This window comes from Pipistrellus kuhlii, unplaced genomic scaffold, assembly GCF_014108245.1.
Source record: "Pipistrellus kuhlii isolate mPipKuh1 unplaced genomic scaffold, mPipKuh1.p scaffold_m20_p_5, whole genome shotgun sequence".
Lineage (NCBI taxonomy): Eukaryota > Metazoa > Chordata > Mammalia > Chiroptera > Vespertilionidae > Pipistrellus > Pipistrellus kuhlii.
The window spans coordinates 39,505,265-39,525,480 of NW_023425551.1; the positions used below are offsets into that span (position 1 = coordinate 39,505,265).

At 34.5% G+C, this 20,216-nt stretch overlaps 1 protein-coding gene and 2 long non-coding RNA genes across 4 annotated transcripts in view; all 3 read right to left on the minus strand.

Moving 5' to 3' along the window:
- Positions 1-486: 486 nt before the first annotated feature.
- Positions 487-5,508, minus strand: LOC118705977. The gene is made up of 2 exons (XR_004983872.2): positions 3,538-5,508; positions 487-3,328 (listed from the first exon to the last, which is right to left on the minus strand). It is a non-coding gene; the product is annotated as an uncharacterized LOC118705977 (long non-coding RNA).
- Positions 5,509-5,810: 302 nt separating this feature from the next.
- LOC118705978 lies at positions 5,811-19,439 on the minus strand. Its single transcript, XR_004983873.2, has 3 exons — positions 19,428-19,439; positions 16,257-16,262; positions 5,811-6,357 (listed from the first exon to the last, which is right to left on the minus strand). It is a non-coding gene; the product is annotated as an uncharacterized LOC118705978 (long non-coding RNA).
- The window catches only part of FUT9 (fucosyltransferase 9), a 69,638-nt gene continuing 59,016 nt past the window's right edge, over positions 9,595-20,216 (minus strand). The window contains exons 1-2 of one of the 2 annotated variants that reach the window (XM_036415119.2): positions 16,952-17,298; positions 9,595-13,473 (exon numbers count right to left, since the gene is read on the minus strand). In XM_036415119.2, the coding sequence (XP_036271012.1) occupies positions 12,386-13,465 (1,080 nt within the window). In that variant the 5' untranslated portion in view covers positions 13,466-13,473; positions 16,952-17,298 and the 3' untranslated portion in view covers positions 9,595-12,385. Of the gene's footprint in view, positions 13,474-16,951; positions 17,299-20,216 lie in introns of those variants that run through there. The other variant, XM_045572906.1, reaches the window with a different exon arrangement.

The following is a 20,216-nucleotide window of genomic DNA, read 5'->3' on the forward strand; positions in this document are numbered from 1 at the left end:
ATTCAAAACTTGTGGCTGAAGAAGGATGTCCATAATAGATACACACACAATGAAACCCTAGCCTGTGAAAATAATTGAGTGTATAGCCCTTAATAAAAACAATTAGGAGAGTATGTAGAGTAGTAAATTGGGGATGCAACATAAGGCATCTTTTAAGCTAGATCAAGGCTGAATGAAGAGAGTTGGATAGATTCACCTATTCCTCCACATCACACATACAAATTGAAATCATTAATAGATCTAAGCTGGTCCAAGTTCATTACAATAATGCAAGATTAAGAAAACAAACTGCTGTAGGATAGTTTATATGTGTTTACTGTTATCTTTTAATTTGTTATTTGTACTAATTGTGTAATATATAAAATATAATTGTTTTTTTAATTTCAATTTAGTATATATAGGGAATCTAGATTTTTTTATGTAACTGAAAATGAATCTTCTTGAGTGAATGATTTTCAATGTAAGCATTACAAATGACCAGCACTATTTTGCACATTGAAATTGAATTCTTTTATTTTAAATATTCACAGTACAGAAATTCATTAGGCTTGAACAGAACACCATTATTTATACATTCAAGGAATAATTCCAGTGGTAAATCACTGAAGTACTTACACTAAATATAGGAAATATGATTGGAGAGATTTCTTCTTACACATAAAGGCTCAAATCCTTTACACATTTATTCCTGCCTTGGAATCTTAGCACAGATGCTGAAATCACCAAAAATTATTGAACAAAAATTTAACAAAATTTTAACTATAACAATCATACCAAATATTTATTTATAGTCCCAGAAAGACATTAATGGGCAGGAACATACATTTTGATATTTTTAAGGGAAGAAAATTTCAAATAACATCTGCAGTATTATTTGTGGAAAACACAAGTTACCCAAATAGCTGAATTTATTGATTCCCTATGGCATTTTGCCTTTCATGGCTTATTAAAATATTGGCTTAGCCACATGATGTTTTATGTTATTTACAGGTTGAATCTATGAAGAGGCAACAATATGTTAGCAAATTAAGAACAAGATCAGTTTTGTTGTATATCATACACATACAAAATCATGTTGATGGTGGGCTGATTACTTATCATTTGGATTAATGCTTTACTCCAGGATGTAGGGAAATTCTGTTGTATGATTTTCTCTTGGAGTAGTAGCTAGAGTCAACTTTTATTATAATTATATATAGTAACTTCACTGAAGCTGTTAAAATTGAACTCGAATGAACCAAACTTCTGTAAATAAATAAATAAATGTATAAATAGGATCCCAACTGCTTTAATAACATAGCAATGAAATTACCTTCCGGCAGTGTAAATGTTTATATTGGTGTTTTAAGTCACCGAGTGCTATGTTCTAGACATAACATAACATGATGAATGACTTATTTCATTGGGGTGGTGGTCATTGGTTCATAATATTATCCATTTGGAATTAAGCCCTTTCAAAAACACAAGTATATTTTCTGAAGAAGAAAACAAAGCAAACACGAAAAGGAAACTACACTGAATAATTTCTATTTCTAAAGACTACTGCAAATTGTTAGCATGTAGAGGCTTGGTCTCTGCAGCCAAAATTCATATTTTCTATGCAATTTTTTTCTTAATTACCTAAGTTACTGAGAAAAAAATGAAGTTTACTTTTCTTCTATCAGTTACTCTGATTGGCTGTCCACACTTCCTAGATGTCCTACATTATTACTCAAATTAATGTAGTGCAGACCTGACCTCAAGTTACCCCCACCCTGGCAGTAGTACTGATTTTGGCAGTGTAAAAAAAAAAAAAAAAAAAAAAAAGACATACCATTTTTGATTGTAGAAAAAGCTGCCAGAATATTGTGTTCATAGATTTGAACTATTAACATGATTTTTATCACATCTTCATGCTTATTATAGTAAGTTGCTATACAGTAAATTATATCATTTGCCAATAAATAATTTTATTTATTGCCAACTAGAAAATCAAAGAAGAAAATTTGGGGAAGGGGTAAATTTACCACAATATACTGCGACATTAAAAAAAGCAAAGCAGCTTTGTCTATTGGCTCTTAACACTAAGAATGCCATTTTCACTTTACTAAAGTTTAAAAAAGATTTTTGAAAGGACATAAATCATGCACATGGATTGAGACATGCCTGCATGTGAGTTGGCAGTGTAAATTTCCCCAAAGTTGCATGATTCGCCAACAGCATGCATTTCCCCCCAATATAGCACAATCTTAATATTATATAATTTCTAACACATTTTATTTCAAACATGCACTGGCTACTAAAATAAGATTTAAAGAAAAGCTGATGTTTGATATAAAATAATCATGTTTGTTTTTCAAGTGTGGAAAAATACTCTACAAAAAAATAAGTAGAAAAGTGATTTCTGATCAATGGGTGATTTTATCTATAAAAATCCGGATGATCAATTAGTGTGCTTACAACCTCATGGGTTTGAATCACAGTAGTAACACATACAGAACATTAATAGCATTAAACAACTGTTAGCACAATGCAATTAAATCCTTATAAGAAATAACATGAACCTATAAACTGTACATTTGGCATTTAGGTTTCAGGGTATTTTAAAGATTCTGCTTAAATACAATGATACAGTAGTGCAAAATCACATTACATTAATGAAACATATAATTACTACCCAAATAGTTTATGGATTACTGACCCTTACATTCACAGATTGGCTAGAATTGGCACATTTTGTTTCATCATAAAAATTTAGAGCTTCCGGACTTAAGTAAATTGTTTTATTCAGTCATACTTAAACTACATAAAAAGGTATAGGCATGTGTGAGTTCTTGAAGAAATGAGATAAAAGGAAACATATAAAGTCTCCATTCTTCACTTGCAAAAACTCCATTGCAGCTTTCTTCTTTGGCAGCTCTTCAGCTAGAGCTCCTGAAGAAATTGCGTGGTTTTCTTTCCCTCCCTTCTCTCCCTTCCAGAGCAGTGACATAGCCACATAGAAAAGAGAAGGAAGAAAAGAAGAAAAAAAAATTCTAGAATATATGGCAGCCATGCTCGGTGCCAGGCTAATTAACCCAGAATGTCTTAACTAATCAATTAAAATTTATTAAGAGCTTCTTGGGGGATTTTTAACGTGAAGTTCACCACATCCCATTGACAGATGAGAAATCTATAGTTCAGAAAAGCCAGTGAATTATACAATTGATTGTGCAAACTGGAACGTGGGTTCTGATCTTTGTTTACTGTTCCCTTTCTTGTTTCTCGTCACCACTTCTCTCCCTCCTGCCGCTTTGTATATTTGAATCTACCTTTAGACTTTTAGCTTTCTATTTTTGCCCTTTAAAACCTCTATGATTTGTTGAGACTGGTTTGGCTCAGTGGAGAGAGCGCTGGCCTGTGGATTGAAGGGTCCCGGGTTCAATTCTGGTCAAGGGCATGTACCTTGGTTGAAGGCACATCCCCAGTGGGGAGTGTGTAGGAGGCAGCTGATTGATGTTTCTAACTGTCTCCCTTCCTCTCTGTAAATATCAATAAAATATATTAAAAAAATAAAACCTCTATGACTCATATGTGTTCTGCAGCTTCAGAATAAACCCTATTATTCCAATGAAGATGATTAAGCTCAATAATTTCATCCAAGTATTTCTGACCACTTGTATTTCTGCCAGCAAACACTCCTTCTTCCCTTTGTCTTAGACCTGATTTATAAAAATGTTATTTTATATTGTCAGATTTACTTCACTAACCTCGACTCCTACCAAACCCAACCTTTTAAGCAAAAGAAAACGAGAAAAAAAGGGGGGGGGGGAACCCAGATGAATATAAATATTGTTTTTGAAGGTTGACACCATGCTGATAGCTCTAGAGATTTACATTTTTATTTAAGAGTGAAAAAGATGCCATTATTTTCACTACTTTTTTTTTTCTATCTCCATTTCCAATGCCACACAGCCTGTCAATCTTTAGGGTGAGAGCTCTCATTGATTTGAATGTAGAACATCTACATGCTGAAAGGTTTTTCTTTTTGTTAGTAAACTGCTTTCAATTATTGTAGACTTTGCCCTTTGATTCATTATTTTAAAGTAATATATAAAATATTTGAGATAGGTCATCTGTGCTCTAAGAAAGTGAACAGCTCTTAGTTTTACATAGACAACCATGTATGCTTGATTTGTTCAAGGGCTCTCAAAAAGAAAACCAGTGTGTGAAAGGCCTGATCTAATTACAGTCTCTGGAGACACACAATCTGCCCTAGATGGCAGTGAACTGTGCTCTGGCAATCTCGCCTTAGATGAGGATGACATCTTCAGGATTGTCCCACCCAAAGGACTGAAGATGGCTAATGAAGCTAAACAGAAATCTGAGGATGCGCTCTGATTGCTGGCACATATGTCTTGCATAATGAGTAGCACTAGGTTGTTCATTCACTTTGGGTATCATTTATGCCGAGCCTGCTTTTCTATCTCCTACACCCTCATTAATGAAAATGAAATGCAGCCATGTGTCTAAAGAATCCCAGTAATTAACATACCTCTTTGTAGAAGTCACTCTTAAAAATTGTCAGAAAAATCTTTCATTTGTTTTTCACAACGAAAGTTCAACAAACTCTAATTTAACATAGTTTACAGTTATACTATTATAGTACAACTACTTTCAACAATCTGGTTGCCAGAGAACTCAGAAAAATAACTTAAATTTTGAAGTTTTCTAATGTTGTATCTGAAATAAACACTCCTAATATTCTTTAAAGAGCTAACTTTAAAAATACTATTTTGAATATCATTTATTTTTATGCACATGAATAGAAAACATTTTTAAGCTTGCTTTTTTTATTACAGTACCATTTAGAATTTGTGCACATGAATAGTTGAGATTATTCATGTAAAAATTCTATTTATTATGCAATTAACAATTAGAATGGTCTTAATCACAGATTGTCTAAGAATTATTTTATTTCTGCACCACTAAGCTAATATATTTCTGTTTATTAAATTTATACACGATCATTTAAAAACTAACTTTTAGCATTCTTTTAAATTTAGGGAAAGTAGATGGAGACTTGATTATGTATTCTAACTTATATAGTTCATTAATCTGGGATTAAACTAGTGGACCAGTTGAAGTGATGGATTAAGTCAAGTTATTGAACATTTCTAGACCTCTTTCCTTAATAGATAATGATTTCTGAGAATCTTCCTGCTATTGAATTCTGTGACTTGAGCTATACTACTGATCATACCCTAAATTGTCTGTTAGATTACTGATTGCTTATAACAGTGAGGAAAAATTAGGTCTGCATGGGTTCCAATTATTTTAAGAAGTGGTATATTTGCTTAATAATGTTTATGCACAACCACTCACTGCCAGCTCCTGCACCCCTTCAATTACTTAGTAATTACAAAAAATGTAAATGCTCACATTTCTGCACTATTTTTGTTTCTCTTCTCCTGAAGATTATTCCTTTGGCTTATTTAAATTTGCAATGATACTTATAAGCTCTCTGCTTAACAATTTCAGATTTTTGGAACTAGATTTGGATTCCTCACAATGAGTTTTATCATAGTAAATGATACTAATTAAAGATGTTATCTAGTCACTTAAGTGTCATTTCATCTACACTAGGGGTGTCGAACTCAATCAGAGAAGGGGCCAAAATCTAAAATCCAGCCTAAATCGCGGGCCGAATGGTTTACTGAACAGTCATAAACTGTCATTGTGATGGAAACGCAGCGGAGTGCAGTGATGACAGCGCGGTGCGGGCCACATTGCAAGGCCTGGCGGGGCGGATTTGGCCCGCGGGCCTTGTGTTTGACACATGTGATTCTACACACACACACACACACACACACACACACACACCCATCAAGAAGATGCTGCCTCCACATTACAGATGCAAAATCTGAGGCTAAGAGAAGTCAAGTAACTGACTCACAGTTAATGAGTGGCAGAGTTTGGATTCAATCCTAAATTTATGGTCATAAAATCTGGATGCTATGTCATGTTGCTGTATCCCAATTGTAAATTACTTTTCCACCCATCAAGCCAGGACTCTGGCACATGGTAAAGAGATCTCTTAAACACACACAGAGGAGAAGCAGATCACAGAGCATAGAAATTTAAGGCTGTAAAAGATTCTGGTAATTGGATAGTCCAGTCTTTTATGTTATAAAATACAAACATAAAGTTGGAGCCTAAAAAGACAATGAGATATATTCTTTCAAGTTATATAACCTTCTCTGTTCCTAATAATTTCTCCAGGTAAAAAAAATTACAAAAGTCTTTTATGCAGACTGATGATTCCCAGAGGCAGTTTCACATTCATATCACCTGTGGAGCTTTTACAACTGCCCGCCACTGGGGCTTATCTCAAACCACCTGTATTTTGGGCATCAACAATTTTAAATCCTCTCTAGTTGATTCAGATGTTCATCCAAGCTTGAGATGTACTGCTACATATACACCACTCAGATTTAAAAGAACTGGAGACTATAAATAACCCAACCCACATCAAGAGATTAATCAGTATCATGCTTGGGCACAAAATTATTAGATGTAGAGAAATGTCTAGGGCTTTTGAGTAGGGAAATATTTAGTGACATATTCAGAAAGAAAGGCCATACACATGAAACAAAGAAAGGCCATAGCTCATATCAATTGAGAAATAGAATATTTTCCATTTAATTGATAGCTAAAATGCAAACCTCAAGGCTGACAGCACATCAGACCTATCTGGGGAGATTTTTAAAATATAGATTCCAACTCAGATCTCAGACCTAGAGGATTAGAAACTGTACTATTAACACTCTCTCAAATGATTCTTGTGCAGCTGATACAGAAAGTCTCAAAGACATATGTGTGTTTGAGAACTGCTGGCTTAGGATGGGTCATAAACTACAGCATGGGACAAAACAACAACAAACATACAAAAAACATATTAGGAAATGTATTAAAACATGTTTTGTATTTTTTAAAAATTATTTTAAGATATTCCAATTACATGAACAGGGTCCATAAATCAGAGTGTGCATAAGCACCTTTGGCAATTCTAGGAACCAGGTTTTCTGGAACACTAACAAAAGGCAGCTGATGTTCAGAATTTCTTTTAAAAATATTTTCAAACTAAGTCAAATGAGTAAATATATTAATTACAAGCTTAAAAATAACTAAGTTGTCTAGATACATTCAATTAGGTTTAGATCATGTTCCCTATTTTGTTGGCCTCTGGAGTTTGACTATCTGCCTTTATTGGCCCAGCCATTTTTGTACCAATAAATTTTTTTTTTAGATTATTACAATAAAAATGTGGATGGTAGAGAAAAATCTAAAATATTTTAAAACAATGTCAAATATACGGTTGGTTTTCTGCAGACAATTAAGGTCTCAGTGAGTAAGGCATGCATGAATTGTGAAGGACTTAGCTAGAGAAATAAGGGGAAGAAGGTGTCAAAGGAGGAGGATTAGCTAATTGATCACTTGCTATGGTCCAAGCACTGGACTAGGTTCTTTCCACACAGTAGTTTACCTGATCAGTTTTATACTTTACATATCTATTCAGAGAAATGAAAGGAAAGTCAGCTTGGAGTAGTTATCTCCAAAAATTATTTTGAGATGGTCATTGAAATTTCACTTGCAAATACATGAATTTATTAGTTTAGATTTTAGGTGAGAGAAGTAGTGCCAGAGGGAACCTTAAAATCAGCAAAGTCCAGAGGGGTTCATTGGCTTTCTCAAAATTATAATCTATTGAACCAATAACCCAGCCTAGCATTATTCATATATCTAGATATCAGGCTATCATTTATGTTCTGTTAACTGCTCTAGATAATGCTTATGAATATGGTTGCATTCAATATGAATTACTGAGAGGGAGAGCACTTCAGATAGTAGTAGAGCTTATCATTGGAAACACACACACACACACACACACACACTCCGAAAAACACCTTAACCAACGTTTACAATACAAAGGACTGTGGTTAGGGAGAAAGTAAACTATTTTCTGGTAGAGTCTGGTAATAAATACTGTGCCCTTCACAGTGCTTGCACTTTAAATTCCCCTTAAATATTAATTGTCTTTCCTATTAGAAACAGTTGGTATGTTGACATTTGAAGAGTGTTTACATGTTGCAAATCCTTGATAACCTTTCTGAAATGTTACTTTTTTGGGGGTCTTGGAATGCTGCAAAACTGGAAGAACAACAATAACAACAAAAAAATGCCTTCCTTTGCATCCAGCAGCACATTGACTTATGAAAAATGTAAAATATCACCTCTACCTGACATCAATAAGCTGGAGCTCATAATAAAAATATTGTTCATGAATACAACGTTTTTGTTCTTTCAGCAGTATTTGCTGAGATCCTCCTCTATGTTAGGCACTGTCTTGTCTTTTAGGTTCTGAAGTTTATTATAGTTAGCAGCCTGATTATAATTAATTTGTTAAGAAGTTTAAATGATATAGTGTTCAGGGGAATTCAAAGATATATTTAAGCACAAAGTCATAATGTAAGAATCTAAACTTGCTTTAGTAATATTAATTCATACAAAGACATTTTCTAGGTAGATTATCTTAAAACTCATGGAATCTAATTTGCAAATAGGCTAAGCAAAAAGATTTCAATAATACTGTTTCCTATTCTTTCCATATTTAACTTCCAATTGGAGGCAAGACTTTAAAGGCTCAGCAAATAGTTTCTAAATAGTCTGTCACTTTAAACCTCAAATACTCTGAGCCTTCTAAGCCCTCGCAATAGAAAACATTTCGGGACATTCTAGGCCTATCAGGATTTATTTGGTAAATATATACAAATTGTAACTGATATTGATTTTCCAGTAAGATGATTTTTACCAGTTTCTACTTCATATTTTCAAATTTATGGCTGTCATAAAATATGATTGCCATGTTTATTTTTTTCCTTCAGAGTATCATTACTGCTTGATATAGAGAATTCATTATATATCCTTACTACTAATAAGGCCTATAAAATTAATATATGCTTTTACTATTAAGGCCTACAATAATTAATATTTAAATAATCATAGCATTGAAGGTAATAGATTTTTTGGTATTTTGAAATAAAATTTTTTAAATGGTAGATTCTTTTTTTTTATGTCCACAACTATCCCCTAACATAATTGCTTTTATAATCATCAGCAGCAAGCCAATTTCATCAAATCCATATCATTTACCATGAGATATCCTTAAATAGAATTTTGCTGTCTGCAGGATTTACAAAGCAGTGCTGAGGACTACACATTATCTTAAGGAATGCATTTGATTTAAAATGTAATGACAGCCCAAGTCTTTTTGCTGAAGCTCAACTCCTAAAATATTTAAACCAGAAAGATTGCTAACAAGTTCAATGTGTGTTTTTTTTTTACTTATATTTTTTCAAAAGTCAAAGTGCTTCCACATAGAGTGTATTATTCTATAGGCCCTAATGATACCATGTAGACATTCACATTTTTTAGGAATGGAGGCATAGTTCTATGATAAAGTGAAAATAATATGAATAGGAGCATAGGATTTAAAAATACAAGCTTTTCAATTCTAACCGTGGCTATGTCACTATCTGTGATGTGTGTGTGCATTTTTAAATAATAAATTTTTATTGAAGGGAGAGGGAGAGAGAGAGATAGAAACATCAATGATGAGAAATAATCATTGATCAGCTGCCTCTTGCATGCCCCACACTGGGACCCGGGAATCGAGCCCACAGCCTGAGCATATGCCCCAATCTTGGGAATAGAACCAGGACCTCCTAGCTCATTGGTCGAAGCACAACCACTGGGCCACACCTGCTGGGTATGTGTATACATATGTCTTGAATAAATATTATCTCTGTATCTAGTTAACACATAGGTAGAATAAAGGGATTACTTTGTAAACATTGTTATAATTCCAGCCCTAAAACTCACAGATCAATGGACCCAGAACTGAAGGGTCCAATTGACTCATTTATTTTGGCACTTCAAATTCAGAAAACTTGTTCTCAGACTTGGTAATGGGTTTCCAAAATAGAGATGCTCTAGTTAATCAATTAGTATTATTGCCTTGGCTTGAGTTATATTATCAGCATGTGATTATAGTCACAGTCTAAGAATGAATCCAAATTCATAGTTGACAATATAGGAAATGTATGCAGGTTTCTCAGTTTATTAAAATCTGGGCATCTGCCACAGCAAATGTGGCTTGTCATGATTGTTCAGCTTTTGAAGAAAGTAGGTACTTTCTAAACTTGCTTGTAATAAATCCTCTTTCTGTGCCTATACTTTTCATAGGACAAAAAGATAACAAAGTAAATGTAAATGAATGAACATGACTGTTTTAACAAAATAAAATAAATATGGGTGGAAATCTTTCCTTATCTAGGAGGGCGGCCATACAGACACACCATTTCTTGAGCCAGTGTGGTTAGAAGAAATTCTGCGGAGGAAATCTCCATTGAGTCACATGAGTAAACAAATTTGCAGCTCGGAAACAATCAGGGAAATTTGCTTCCCTATTTTCATTAAATCAGCAGTGATCCATGTAAACTCCATTGAGAATCCAAAGAAGGCTTTCTGTATCTCTCCACTTAATTATAAGCTACTTCAAGACAGTGATAGTTCCTTGTTCATCTTTCTCCCTGCTTGTGGCATTGCCTGACCCAGCATGCCTATTCAATCAGGGGTAAATAAATTATTCTGAGGACCAAACAATCCTCCATCAACACAGGACTCTTCCTCTGCTCAAATTCTTCTAGTGCTCTAGAGAGCTCGTTCCCTCCTGTGGTAGTCCTATTAGAAACAGTTGGCGCCTCCGTTTTACTGAATTGACATTTGCCCCTTTCTCTTTAATTTGATGTAGAAGGTTGTGGGTTTGAGTTGTACAGTACTGGTGCCACATGTAATAGGACTATTAGAATTAGTCACACGTAGAATCAAACAGATCCTATCAGGACATTCTAAGTCTTTTGAGTTTTTGCCAAGGATGGAATAAAGTTCTTTTGGGGACTACTTTTCTTGAAGAATCCTTAGCAATCCAACTTTTCTCACCTGCTGTTCTATGCTTATTTCTAGCTAGCCCTTAACCTAAGGGTGGAGAAATGCTGTACAGCAACTAAGTTCACGAGTGAATTCTCCAAAAACTTAGTGTAATGACAAACTCATTTTGGTTTGGTAAAGCCCTGAGGGCCTTACCATGTGCTAAAGTATAAACAATTACTAAAGAGAAATGTACAACATCATCACCAGTGAGTACCTCTAGGCTACAACTGTCATTTCATTGATAGTAGTAAAATATTCCCTTGATGGTCAATGGCATTTATTTATTCATTCAATAAATATGCATTGAGATTTTATAAAACCTCACTTTGTTATGTTTCACATGTTAAATTTAACTCCTTGATGTTCATTCTATTTAGGTTCTTTTAAATGATAGGACAAAAGTTTGTCAAATGTTATGCTTATTTATTTGTCTATATGCTAAAATAAACTTTTAAATAGTGGGGCTAGAAAAAATATTTTAATTGGTATGTTATTAAAATTGTACATCTATGTGCCAATTAGAAATGTGATGCGATCTATACCTATCCTTTTGTTATTTGAATAAATTATTTTTATTATAATAATGTGTTATAAGGATAAAAAAAGAACTGTCTTAGATTTTTTAAGTTATTTTCTAGGAAATAATTCTAATAACACTAAAAATCCCCCAAAATACATATTTAAAAATACTTCAATAATTTAACTTAAGATCATGAGAATAGTAGCTGCATTTGCAAATCTGCTTCATGAAAGTATATGGGAAATCTAATAGTTTTCTGAATAGAACAGTTTTGCTTCACTATGTTTCTTCTTCACTACATGAATATTTCTGTCTTCGAAAACATGGTAAACAGGTAAAAATAGATCAAATAGCAACAGTTACACACTTTGTTCAACTCAGAAGTCAGAGAGGTTAGAATTCAATTACAAATACTTTTCATTTGTTATATTATGCAAACTTGGAACTAGAGGTTATAATATTTAGTGAAAAAGATTTCATGTTTTAAGATGTTCATTTCATTTTAATTTCAAATAGATTAAACAGATGATCAATATATAAACGGTAATTGTACCACAAACTTACATTACTGACAACTACAAAAAGTGTGAAAAAACAATGTTTATAAATGATAGTGAAGAATAAATTATTTTTTTCAATGCACATAATTAGGAATGTATAGGATAATTTAAATCCAAATGGAGTGATTGCTAATGCCGAACTCTTAAAAATCTTCATCAAAATATACGTTACCCGAGAGTGATCAAAATAAATTGTGTGACAGAAAAGCAGAATGTCTCATCCCCCTTTTCATTCTCTAAACGTCTATGATATTTCATCGAAAGAATTTGCCAGGTGTGCTAATGTTGGAAAACTCTAATGCCAAAACCATTTCTCTAAATTACCAACGGACTTATATTCTTGATGCCTTTTCACGTGATCACAAGCCAAGCACGCGTGCGATTCCCAAAACCGCGGAAGATTTACCGTGAAATCTTTCTTCCAGTTAAAGTAACTAAGGTACAACTTATTGTTTTTGTCGACCTCCTTCAGATGCTTTGCTAGCTCGCTTGGAGAGTTAAAATCTTCCACATGAATGAACGAATCTGCTGGAATATAATTTTCATAGTTCTCCCTAGATGGGCCCAGGACAATAGGCACTGAGCCAGCCAGAAGAGCATTGTAGAGCTTTTCCGTGATGTAATCTTTGTGGATCGAGTTTTCGAAGGAGAGATAAAATTTACAAGTAGATATGGTGGGGATCAAGTTTTTACTGTTCAGATACTCCCCGAACGCTTGCCCGTAGGTGTGGATCTCAATGCTTTTGCTCAGCTCATTGAAATACTTGACCCTGGCGTGCTCGGGGTTCCAGTTACTGACAACCCAGCACACCAACTTCTCTTTGCTTGGCACTTCGAACACGAAGGGGCTTGTGCTCACCGTCAACAGGCCGTAAGGCACTTGGATGTCCGAGTCGCGGCGGTAAGTCAGAGTGAGATTGAACAGGTGCTCGATGCCGTTCTTCTGGGGCGTGTGAGTGGGTGATTCCAGATTCATCCAGATCCACTTCTGGAAGGGCGGCCTGGCCTGCTGAGGTAAATTCGTCAGGTCCCAGCTGATGTCTCGGTGATGGATCAGAACCGCGTGGGACTTGTTGTACAGAGAACGGTCTGTGGTGAGGTGGCACCCCTGGATGTTGAACATCGCCTGGCAGGAGGTGAGGTCGAAGGTCTGCCCGAACGGCCACACCCAGATCAGAATAGTCGTTTCATTAAAATCATCAGTTTTGGTGGTGAAGAAATTTTTCATTTTCAGCACAGAGCTGGTGGACTCCATCGAGCTGAAGATCCAGCTGTTGGTGGGCTTGATGTAAACGAGAAGGCATGATATAAAGAGGCCCAGGACTAAGCAGACGATTAAAAATGGGCGGAGAATTCCTTTGGATGTTGATGTCATAATTTTTTCTATGAAACAGAAAGAGAAAGCGGGGTAGGTAGGTGTAGGGAATGAAGAATTAATCATAAATATAACTTGAGATGAACATGCTGCAAATCCTAAATTACATTTAATCGCAGAATCAACTGAATTTTCCTTTTTAGTGTTATCAAACCACTGAGAGAAATAGAGCTTTCGTTTTTGCAAAAAACAAACAACAAACAAACACAAGACAAACAAACAAAAAAACCTGCTTTTAAAAGGAAGTTTCCCCTAAGTGTTACAAACAAGTCAGAATTCGGTAGACATGCACTATGTACCATGTATCTTCAAGCCAGTCACATTTTATTTTTTCAATGTCATCCTTACTTGCTATATTTTTATTTGCTTGCTGAACACTGCACGACAGATTACCATCATGAAAGCTATGGCTAAAAGTTTTAATATTCGGAAACCAGGCCAGACTTGTGAAAACATCCCAGTTGATATAATCATTTATTTGCTAGGGTACTTTTTGAGATGGCAATATAACTTTGCAATTCAGATGAAGTTCGGTAAAAAATAAAAAACAACTTTTAAAAGGAAAAGGTTTTTGTATTTTTTGGTATAAGTTTATATTCACTGTTAAAAATGCAACAGGATAGTCATCCTGTAGAAAATGGCAACTCTTAATCTGATATATATTTTTTTTTTTTAGTAAATGCACTAATGCAAAAATTGGGCAAATAAAAACCCCTCATTATTTAACTTAAAATTGTTCTTACCCTTTTTATTGTTTGCATTTAATAATGTCTTACTATTCCCAATATCTACGAGGATGTGATAATCAAATGCTCTATTGGCATTAGAACAACATTCCCACTTATGTGGGATGGGCCACTCAAAATAATTTTTCATAGCATTAAAATGATATTATTATGGAGAGGCTTAAGCAAAATAAGCCAGTCAGAGAAAGACAAGTATCACATTATACCGCTTATATGTGGAATCTAATGAACAAAATAAATTGATGAACAAGAAAGACCCAGAGACATTGAAGCAAACAATAGACTGATGAATTTTAGAGGGAGAATGGTGGCAGGGCAAGGACTAACCAAATGACCTTGTATGTGTATATGCACAGCCTGTGGACAGACAACAGTGCAGGGAAGGCATGGGAGGCAATGGAAGGAGAGTGAAAGGGGTCAGTGGCGGGGAGGACATCTGTAATAGTTTCAAAAATAAAAATAAATTTAAAAATAATAAATTAATTATCAAAAGGAAAGAATTAAATTTCATGGCGAACAGTATTGATCTTATAGATTTTAGCAGATTGCAGTTAAAAATGTGAACCAAGGCTTTTAATTTTTTAAATAGCATTCTGGTTAAGATTTTTCCTCTTTGCCATTGATGGCTCCTTATGAATGAATATAAACACAAAGGTTTACAAAACTATCTCTAAAACTCATTATTCTTCATAACAAAATGATAAGTTCCTTCTATTTCAAATACTTTAAAATATTTTAAAATCTTGATTAAAAACTAGTATAGAAACATTAGTTGTTTACTTAAAGAAAAAGGGAGAAATTGTTCTTATTTAAATACCTAAATTTATGTGGACACTTAAAAAAATCCTATTTTAATATATAGTTTTTTTAAACCCTATGATATTTTCTATATGGCAAAGCTTGATTTTGTGAGTGCAAAGATTCTGGATGTTTTATCCTAGACACACCACTAGAAGACAATTATTGGAATCAGAGACTGAGACTTAAGTCAGAATTAGCTTCATACCTAGGAAGTCATTAACAAATAAAAACAAAAGAGTATATTCTATATATGTAATTAACCATTGAGTGACAGAGAAAATCAAAATGAATATGAAGAAAATCTCAACTCTTTAGAACTAAATGACATTGATGGTACCACTTGTCAAGTTTTATAATATGTAGTTAAAACAGTATTTATTAATACAAGGATATGAATAGATTTGCACAGTTTTCAGGAAATGAATTAATAAATCGGTCACTCAACAATCTGTACTCAACAATGGTACAAAGAAATAAGAAATAAAGAATTAAGGTGTGGATAGAAATTATTGAAATTGAGAGCAGAGATTTGAGAGAATTAATATCACATATAATTTTCTGAGATGATGAATGTTAACTAAACTTATTGTGGTAATAATTTCACAATATATATGTATTTTAAGTTATTTGTTGTACAACTTAAGCTAATACTATTTTATATGTCAATTATAATTTCATAAACCTAGAAAATATTAAGGTAAGCTTTAGGTAAGTGTAATAATCAAGAAGAGAAAAAGAAAATTAAATATCAAAAAAGAGTAAATAATATTGGTTTATCATAAAAAATAAAAATGACTATTTGAAGTAATTTTATGGTAATAAATTTGAAAAACTGATTAAATAAATGGTTGTGTTTCTGCACAAATAGAAAAATGCCAATTCTAATCAGAAACTATGATTAAACAAATAACAGTCAAAGAAATGGAATTCATAAATGCTAACTAAAAACAAATACTAGAGCAAGATCATTTTGCCAGAGTGATATCAACAATTCAAAGAGCAGAGAATACTGCTGTCACTTAAAAAATTATTCTAGAAAACAGAAAAATAAGAAGCTTAACTCATTATATGAAGCCAATTCTTATCTTGATGACAAAAGAAGATATGAAAAGCTAAAAAAAATTGTATTTTACTTATGAACACAGATGCAAAAATACAAAAATGTAGCAATAAATAATACTGAAAACATATCATGATGAAATTCATGAACAGGTTTATGGCAACTTAGTTACATTTGACACTACTGGGATCTACTGACTGAGGAAATTTATTAGGAGGATCCCCTTTTGATGGAGCAATATTAACCTTTGGCATACACGATTTGATTAAGCACTGCAGTGATTGTTGTTTTTCTCTATGTACCAATGTTTAAGGATTTTTAGAAGTGCTCTCATGGAAGATTTTCATAAGTCCTTTTTGAGTTGAAATTCAATGGCAGGAACTATCTAAATAGATGATGTCAATTTAAAATAATCAGGTTAAACTTTAATAGCCACCAGCCACTGTTTAATAAATGTTCATTCTCTGCTAGGCCTGTGCTGAGCACTTTGCACACATCATTTCTTTTAATTCTCAAGGAGCTTTTATCTTGGAAATCTTTTACCACCTCTTCTTCACAGCTGAGGAAATTGAGGGCCAGAGATATATCACCACTGAGTTATGCTCTCTCTTGATTTCTTTAAACAAATAATGCAAATACCAATAATCCATCGAGGTACATTAGTACATCAAGTTTTATTATCTTGACATATCTGGTCTGTATCATTTTCTCTATAATAAAGGACTCTTTACCCATGATTAAATTTAGATCAATTTCCCTATATAAGAAAAAATATCTGACACTTATATGGTGCCTATTAGTGCCAAACATTGATCTGAGCACTTACATTAATATATATACATTAACACATATACAGATATATGTGAGCACATAAGTTACCTTCTTATATTCCAGTTTTATTGATGAAGAGTCTGGGGCCCAGAATGGTTAAGAAACTTGCCCAGGTTCACACAGTTAGTAAATGGCAGAGCACACTCAAACGCAGGCCATCTGGCTCCAGAGTCTGGGCATTTGATAACCATACTTTATATCACTGATTCCTCGGGTTGCAGCCAGAGAATGCAACCATCCTGGAGATACCAGAATGCAAGCTTTGTGAGGGGCTTTGTTTCTTCACCGTTGTATCCTCATCACCCGAAAACATCAGGTGCTCAGTAAATGCTGTGTATGCTGAATGACTGATGAATCCCCAACTATGTGCAACGTAAAATGCTTGGTAACTAGATAGACCAAAATGAGCCAGGTATGACTGAATGACTTCTTGGTACATTTAACATGTACTGTATTTCTCAACAGAATAATTACCATTAAAATTGACATACAGGTGTTCCTATCACAAAATCTCCCAGTTTTGCCTCTATCATGCCTCAACGTTGGCATCTATCTAGCACATTTTAGTTCCATGCCCCCCCCATTCCCTCCTTTTATTTTTATTTTTGCCAAATAAGAAATAATCATCAGGCAGAAGTAATGTTTTGCCCTCTGTGTGCCTTTCAGTTTTCCCTGCTTCCTGGACATTTTTGTATTACTTGGGGTTCTTCTTGTTAACTCTCTGTACACCGCCTCCCCTCACCTTTTAACTGTGTCAGGGTTATGTACCAAACAGTAGGAACAGTTACTCAGTAATCCATGCTTTGTACAGAAACTGTCAGAAAAGTCGGCCTCTTGGGGCCAAATTGGCATTCTCTGGACAGGAACCTTTTCACCTATTCTTAATAATTCAGTTGGATACTCAACATGCCTTCAACTGTTCATCAATAGAACCTGTTTTTACAGCACTGGGAGCTGTGTCAGGATAGAGCTCCCCAAAGACAGCAGTAAATGTATAGCATAAAGCAAGCTGCAACAGCAAATAAAATAATTACATTTTTCAATTATTTTAATGGTTTCCAATACTAGGAAAAATGTGACTTAAAGATTTTAGCATTAAAAATAACATAATCTTTAGTAAAAGTACTACCTTATAAGACTTGATATGCATATGATTCTGTTTGCCATTAAAAGACAACCTTCAGTCATACTTTACAATTGCTCTACTACTGAGTACTGAAAAATGGAAGATAGTTTGTAATAAAAAAAGGGGTTCAACTTGTACTTCTCAAGCCATAAATATACTTGAAGGTATTAGGGAGAGAATTGTGAAACCAAGGCGAACAGAGGCTTCTTCAAGAAGTGGTAATTCTATTTTAGGTTTTCATTGTTGTTGTATGTGTGTAATAGTATGTGTATTTTAAATTAATTGAGGTGTCACCTCACATCTGTCAGAATGGTTATCATTAATAATCAACAAATGACAAATATTGGCAAGGATGTGGAGAAAAGGGAACCCTAGTGGGAATGCAGACAGCTGCAGCCACTGTGTAAAACAGCATGGAGTTTCATAAAAAAATTAAAAATGGAACTCCCATTTGACCCAGTGATCCCACTTCTAGGAAAGTATCCCAAGAAATTCAAAACAGCCTTCAGAAAGAATATATGCACCCCATATGTTCATAGCAGCACCATTTACAACAGCTAAGATCTGGAAACAGCCCAAGTGCCCATGGGTAGATGAGTGGATAAAAAAGCCTTGGTACGTTTACACCATGGAATACTATGCAGCTATAATAAAAGAAGGATCTCTTACCCTTTGAGACAGCATGGAAGGATGAGGAGAGTATTACTGTTATGCTAAGTGAAATAAGTCAGAGAAAGACAAGTATCACATGATCTCACTCATATGTGGAATCTATTGGACAAAATAAACTGATGAACAAAATAGATCCAGAAACACAGAAGTATGGAACAGAATGATAAATTTCAGAGGGAAAGTGGGGGGCGGGGTGGAGGGGTGGGTGGAGAGAGATTCACCAAAGAACTTACATGAAAATATGCATAGCCCATGCACACAGACAATAGTATGGTAAAAGTCCTAGGGGGAGGGTGTGTAGGGTGAAGGGGGTCAATGGTAAAAAAAAAAAGGGGGGACAACTGTAATATTTCAACAATAGATATAAATGAATAAAATACATTAATTAAAAATAGAGTGTACTATACTGTAGAACAGAATCCAATACTTGCCTTAAGCTGTAAGCTAGAATAGGACTGTGGGCTTGTAACTTGCCACTTAGGACTTTATAGGTTGCCCCCACCACCTACTTCTTCAACCCACCTGTCTGTCTCACACTAGCAGGTATGTGGGGGTGGAAGAGATTTTCCCTCCGCTCTTAGGAGTTCTTGTGTCAATGTGTTTGACAATCATTGTGAGGTACATTTATTCTCTACTGGTGGTGTGGGTGCACAATCAAACTATTCCTTGATAAGGTGAGAAGTTTTATCCATGGTAGAAACCTGCAAAGATCATAGACCATTCGACCAGAACTTTGGATCTACTTGTGGATCTTTCCATCAACTCAGACCAACCGCAAAGACCAGAAATGAATCATTGACAAATTAGTAGGTGAACTAAAGTTATAAATAGTTTAAAAAATACCACATATAGTCACATTGTGGCTTTTCCCCTGTTAAATAAAATGGAATTTGTGAAGTGCTTCTGAGAATGCCACACTGAACGCATTCTGTGTTTGTGATTATGTTATTATTCCCTGCTAATTGGACAAGAATCAGAGCTCTCAGCTAAAACTCTCTTGGAATAATAGATCCCTTTTGATTTCTATGCAAATTATTACCATTTCTAACAGTGCACAATCACTTCTACATTCATAATAACTCATTATTAATAATCTCTGGATAAAATATGTAATACAAAGTTCTGATGAATATAAGGATCAGCGTCTTTCAGTTGTTCATGAAATCAGTCTTTTCATAAAAGGTTCCTCTATAAGCAAATTGTAAAGGATTAAAGGATTCTATAGCAGATATTCACTGATTTTTTACTACCTGGCAATTACTGTCTCTTTCTGATAATAGCACCCCAGCTTCCTGCGGGAACACTACGTCTCCTCTGTGTGCAATCCTGAGCAGTGTTGAGCAGGGAGCCAGGTCATTCAAACTCTCTCTCTTTGAATTTGGAATTGAGGGGCTACGAGGGGGGAAAGTTGGGCCTAATTAATCACAGTGGGGTTCCCTGAGAAGGCAATTATGTGATCTCTGCTACTTGGGTCCAAGGAGCTCCCAGGATCCTGCCTGCCTTCAGGTATGGGTT